The sequence below is a fragment of the Protopterus annectens genome, chromosome 5.part0 (genome assembly GCF_019279795.1).
Source record: "Protopterus annectens isolate FY-2018-M chromosome 5.part0, PAN1.0, whole genome shotgun sequence".
In the NCBI taxonomy this organism is placed as follows: domain Eukaryota; kingdom Metazoa; phylum Chordata; order Ceratodontiformes; family Protopteridae; genus Protopterus; species Protopterus annectens.
In genome coordinates, this window is record NC_056735.1 from 632,916,966 (window position 1) to 632,922,965 (window position 6,000).

The 6,000-nt window shown below is 32.7% G+C and overlaps 1 protein-coding gene across 2 annotated transcripts in view; it reads left to right on the top strand.

Moving 5' to 3' along the window:
• LOC122802719 (inosine-uridine preferring nucleoside hydrolase-like) overlaps nucleotides 1-6,000 on the top strand; it is a 325,671-nt gene that overhangs the window by 192,567 nt on the left and 127,104 nt on the right. For both annotated transcript variants that reach the window (XM_044072477.1, XM_044072478.1), the window contains one exon: nucleotides 964-1,143. In XM_044072477.1, the coding sequence (XP_043928412.1) occupies nucleotides 964-1,143 (180 nt within the window). The remainder of the gene's footprint in view (nucleotides 1-963; nucleotides 1,144-6,000) is intronic.

Genomic DNA, 6,000 nt, shown 5'->3' on the forward strand with positions numbered 1-6,000 from the left:
ACAGGGTCTTTTTTTCCTTAAGCACTTGTCTAAAAACATCTTAAATCCAGAGTCAGTCTCTTTGTGCTTGATGATCTATAAAAGTAAGGCTGACAGTTTGCATCCACTTTGATATGGCCTCCAAGATTTTGTATTTATATGCTACACCTGCTGTGCTTGTTAATTCTGGGATTTGAAAATTGTATTGTAAAATCTGAAATTAAATGTCACACTACGGGTTATGTCTGATCTGTATACATGGAATGTATATTGATCATAGTAACATAACTTACTGACATCTTGTTACCTGTCACAGTCATGTCTACCTACTTGGTTATGAAATTACAGATTGCTAGATCATTGATGTAGATATTATGGATGGTTGGACAAACAGACAGATACGGACTTCTGTCCACTCTTTCCACTTTGACATCCTGTCCATTGAGTTATGCTGTATTTACTTGAGTTGTACCGTTGATCTGGACCTTTAAAAGTGGATGTTATTCTTGTGATTCTGATTAACTTTAGAACAATGTATGTATTCATAGCATATATACACATATACAAGAACTGGGATAGGTGGAAATGTGACCCTAGGATGCAAACATGTAACATAATATTAAAGGAAGGACTGGGCAAACAATGTTTTATTCTTATGTCATTTCTATCAGGTTTGGGGTCTGCAGTTCTGACTACAATAAAAATCTTAACACCAAGTATATTTCCACTGGTTATAATATTTTTTAATCTGGTAAGTGAGGGGGGTAAATGGATCAAATCCCTTCCTTATTTAATAACTTCTGCATATCCCACAATGTGATTATAAGGATCAATATAAGATAAGCTTACTTTTGAATATCCTGGCATGGATATTGGCTAGCACTTTTTCCCGTATAGCTATTTCAATTAAAGTTTGTTTTCCATAAATATGCATTCAGGGTTGTAAAATAATTTCCAAATATTTTATTGTATTATTGCCTGCAGATTCCCGTGTTCCGTGGTGCTTCTTCCTCCCTTCTTGCTGAGGCTGTACATGCTGTTGATTTCCACGGAGCAGATGGCTTGGGAAATGTTCCTGATCCAAATGCCCCTGGACTGGAACATGTGAAGAAAGAACATGGTGTAAATGCCTTGATAAGGATGGCTACAGAGCATGCTGGCAAGGTAAAAATGAAGCTACATAATACCTCATATATTCTGATACTGCAGCAATTTATGCACATTAAATACAGTTTCTATTTATTGCTTCTCTGCTAAAAGTGGCATAAACACTTTGAACTGTCATGTGTAAAAATAAATTTTCTCTCTTGTATCTGTGTTTCAGAGTTATCACTACAATTAAAGAATGTAACATTTTTGTCACTGATGGCTTTCTGTGTCATCATTGCCTGCTGAGATCCTTTCAAAATCTGTTTAGTCACAGATGCTCAGAACTTACCAGAACTAACAGTTCTGGGGTTGAAAACATGGGTAAATCATTAAATCATTAAGTGATGTAAGGGATTCTTTTTTATTGTTTTTACCTGGTTCAGTGTTTTTTTTTTTTTTTTTTTTTTACAAACAGCTACTGAAATAAACAAATTTACAAAACAGTCAGGTTATCAATGCAGAAAAAATATACATTTTATTTTTAAGGGAGTGTAAAATGCCATAAAACAGAAATTGATTTTATTTGACTCAGAGATGGACACTACTGGAGTTTTAAAATGCACAATTTTTATAAGATTTTGGGAGCTTTTTTATTTATCCATGAATTACTAGAATGTTTTAATTATTTAAAAGTTTTGATAGATGATTTTGGAATTTTTTTTGTGCAATTTTAAGGCTGAACAGTTTTTTTTATCAGATAAGAAATAAAAAAGTAGGCAATGTCAGCTTTTTTGTTAACATTTTTATTGAGCACTGCAAATTAAAGTACCACGTTTTTAATACCTAAAGTACAGAATAACTATTATGACAAAATAAATCATTTTAAATGAATGGATTAGTTTTGAATCACATGTTAAAACAATGTGTATTTTATGCCTTTTGAGTCTATGTCTAAGACTAGATGAATGTTATTTTGTTAAAACTTTGTATATATGACATAATCATAAAATGAATATATAGTGCTTTAGCAGGAAAATGCTGTATAGAAGACGCTATACTAATGCTGAATTATCACATATAATACTTATAAAAGTAGAATGCACTTTTAAACACAAGAGGATAATTTAAATATAGAATAGCTAGAATATAGGTGGTGTTTTAAAGTGAATGGCACAATTACACATTAGGCAAGTATGTATGTATGTATTTATTTATTTGTTGATGGATATTACATGAGAAAATATTTTTCATTGTTAATTTTAATTAATCATAGGACACAAAGTCATTTAGTTAATACACTACTGTTTAGGAATATTGCTCAGTCATATTGTCTTGCTCACATCAAGCACACCACAGAAATGAACCTGGTTGTTTTAAATATTCTACCGCATGGAATTCTCCCTTTATGTATTTTTTTAAGTGTCACAACAGACAAAATAATATTTATGTTTATTGTACAAATTTTAATTTTTGCTTATTTTGTTTTTACAATAAAAAAAAATTAAAGTTTTTTTGCTAATATTTAATTTCTTTCTTTTTTCATTCATTTCTCTCTTTTTTAATTTCTCCAAGTCTTTTGGGTTTCTAATACCATGATGGGAATGGACCCCATTCCTATGTCAAAGTACAATTAAAGTTCATGAAATTAGTATTGTTACAATCTTTCATGTCAGCCAGAAGTGTTCTTCACAGCACCCTCAATGTGCTTAGTAATAACTCCTTCTGCAATTCGTATGGGGTTATATGTATTGGCATATCTAAATATGATTGTAGTTTCTTTTTTATAAGACCCTTTGCCCTACTACTATTAGAACTGTCTGGGTATCTTTCTTCTATATTGCTCTCGTTTCTGCCTGCAAATTCTGATATTTTATGACTTTGCATCTCTCTGTATGCAGAACACTGTAGTCAATGGGTGTGACGAGTTCAATGATCAATGCTACTTTTGTCTTCTTTTCTTCGACCACTATATCTGGTTTTCTAGCATCTATCTTTTGATCTCTTGGTAATGGATGATCCCATGTGATGTAGAATTCATCATTTTCTATGATGCTCTGTGACTCATGTGTCCAGTGTTTTTTAGCCACTTCAATACCATAATGTTTGCACAATCCCCAGTGCAACAGTCTTGCCACATTATTATGCCATTCAGTATACAGTCCTTCTGTAATTAGTATGTCACAAACACCAATGAGGTGTGCAACTGTTTCCAATTCTGTTTTATAAAACCTACATTTGTCTGTTTCTCCCACATGTTCAATGGACTTTGTAAACCAACATGTACGTAGTCCACTATCTTGGAATGCCAGTATTAACCTTTCATCTCTTGGTTTGAATTCGCCTCTCCTTAACCATTCCTGCATTCAGTCCTAATGAACATGAGGTTCTTCCAGAAGTTTTCTGTACTTGCAACAATATTTATGCATTTTCCACATTTCTTACCTTCTCATCTGGTCCTTCATTATATTATTTCTTTTGTTTTTTTTGGCACATTCACTTGCTGCCTGATTTTTATCTACTTCTGGTTTGATTTCCATTCCTGCTTGATGCCAATATGCTTCTTCTACATTAAGCAGAGAAGCCATCTTAGATTTATTCTCCTCATGTTTCAAAATATTCACTACATTTGGGTCTTGTGAGGTCAAAGGATATGTGTGCAGTCCCATGATTGCAGATCTATACATGTAATCAATTTCAAGGAAGCCCATCCCTTCTTCAGAATGAGAAATATATAATCTTGGTATGCACTGATTTTTATAAATCATTTGGTGAGCATGAAGCATCCATCTTGTTTTCCTGTCTAATCTATCCAGCTTGTTTTGGGACCAGTCAATCAGTCCAAAACCCTAAGTTAGGACAGGAAGAGCAAATTGGTTTATAGCTTGAATTTTGTTCCTAGATGTCTGTGCTGTTTTCAGGATTAATTTAAGTCTTCTAAAGTATTCCTTACTAAGGTTTATTCACATTAGTTCATGTTTTATTGTTGATCCTTCATCAATTCCCAAATATGTATACACTTCTTCTTGCTCATGTTATTTTATGTTACATTCTTGTACCAGACTGCTGTTTTCTTGGTGCTGCAGTTTTTCTGCTTTAAAGGTTACTTTTGTACATTTATCAAGACCAGATAACATTCCTGTATCATCTGAAAATGTTTTGACAACTTGCAGTTGTGCTTTCAGTTCCTTATCTGATGAGCTATACAGTTTTAAATCATCAACAAAGAAAAGATGATGAGTCTTTACACTTTGTTGTTTTTTAGGAGCTACGTTATAGCCATAGCTTAAGCTGTTAAGTAGACAACTTAATGGGTTAAGGGCAATACACAATAGCAGTGGTGACATAGAGTCATCCTGGAATATCCCCCATTGAATATTTATCCCTGGGATAATAATTTGTCCTTTATCATGGCTTAATTGCAAAGTAGTCTGCCACTGTTTCATGGTCACTGTAATGTAGTCAGTCAGTATAGGTTGTATGTTTTACATTTTTAAGCACTCTTTTATCCATGAATGTGGGATGCTATCAAATGCTTTTTCATAGTCAATCCATGCCATACTTAGATTCTTCCCCTTTTTACAGTTCTCCACTATGATGTTATTGAACAACAAATGATTCTTTGTTCCATATGACTTTCTTTTATTGCCCTTTTGTTCTATTCCATAACTGAGTTTTCTTCTAAATGACTATAAACTCTGTCAGCATCAATTCCAGTGTAAAGTTTATGCATTGTCAAAAGGCAAGTTACTGGTATATAATTTTTAGGGTAGCTTTCAGATTCACCCTTAAGTAGGAGCATTGCTTTTCCTGTTGTTAGCCAGGTTGGTGTCTGTTTAGGTTGCACATATAAATAGTTCTTACCCATGGCTAAATCTTCATGCAAAGATATTAATATTTTTAACCAGAAGTTAGGTACTACATCTGGGCCTGGGGTTTTCCAATTAGAGGCTTTTCTTTACTTTGTTTCAATCTCTCTGGCTGTTACTTCATCCCATTTCATATTCTGTACCTTTAAACTTCTTATTCTTTCTTTTACTTCTTCTATCCATTTAGCATATTTGTTATGTTCCACAGGATCTTCATAAATACTTCTCCAAAATACATCTATTTCTTCTTTTTGGTGGTCTTTCAATTCCTTTTACCTTGTTCTCTAGTTCTCCATAAAACTTTTTGGGTCATCAATAAATTGCTTATTTTGTACATTTCCTTTATATTTATTTGCATATCTTCTAAGTTTTTCCGCCAGGAAAGTATAGATTAAGCAATTTTAATGAAGAGAAAAATCACTGTATAAGCCTATTATAAAACCCGATATGACCAATGTTATGTAAAATAGTTTTTGTTTTTAAAGTCTTAGGCCTATACTGTAGTACCCAAGTTTTTGGTTGATGAAATTTACTAGACATAGATTTTGAATTATTTGGGAAGAAGATGCATCATTTCTGTTTTTTGATGAGATTACATACACCTTTTTTAAAGACAACTGATAATTGTGTGTTATCCTGTTTTGTAATGTCATTACCTTGATGGCAATTATTTTGATTGATATATTCTTCAGGGCATTTGCCATTTTATTGCTTACTTCTTTTAGTGAATTAGATAATAGCTTAACTTTTTGAATGGTGTACTCTATGCCATATATTAAAAAATAGAATTAAAAAATATTGTTTAGTCTTAGTTATTTCATTTTTTTGCATTATTTTGAGGCAGAGATGGATAGTCTATGAATGCAGGAACAATATAACCATCATTCCAGCTGTTTGACCAATGTTTAGGTAATCACTTATAAAGTGTGTCTTTGCAAATGTAGTAACAACCTTTGACTATATTGAGGTCTTTGACCCTAACTGGTTGGGATGGGAAACCATTTATGATAATTTATGGTAATATTGCATTTGCTGGCTTTTCCTGGGTGACTTTTATTTCATTTAA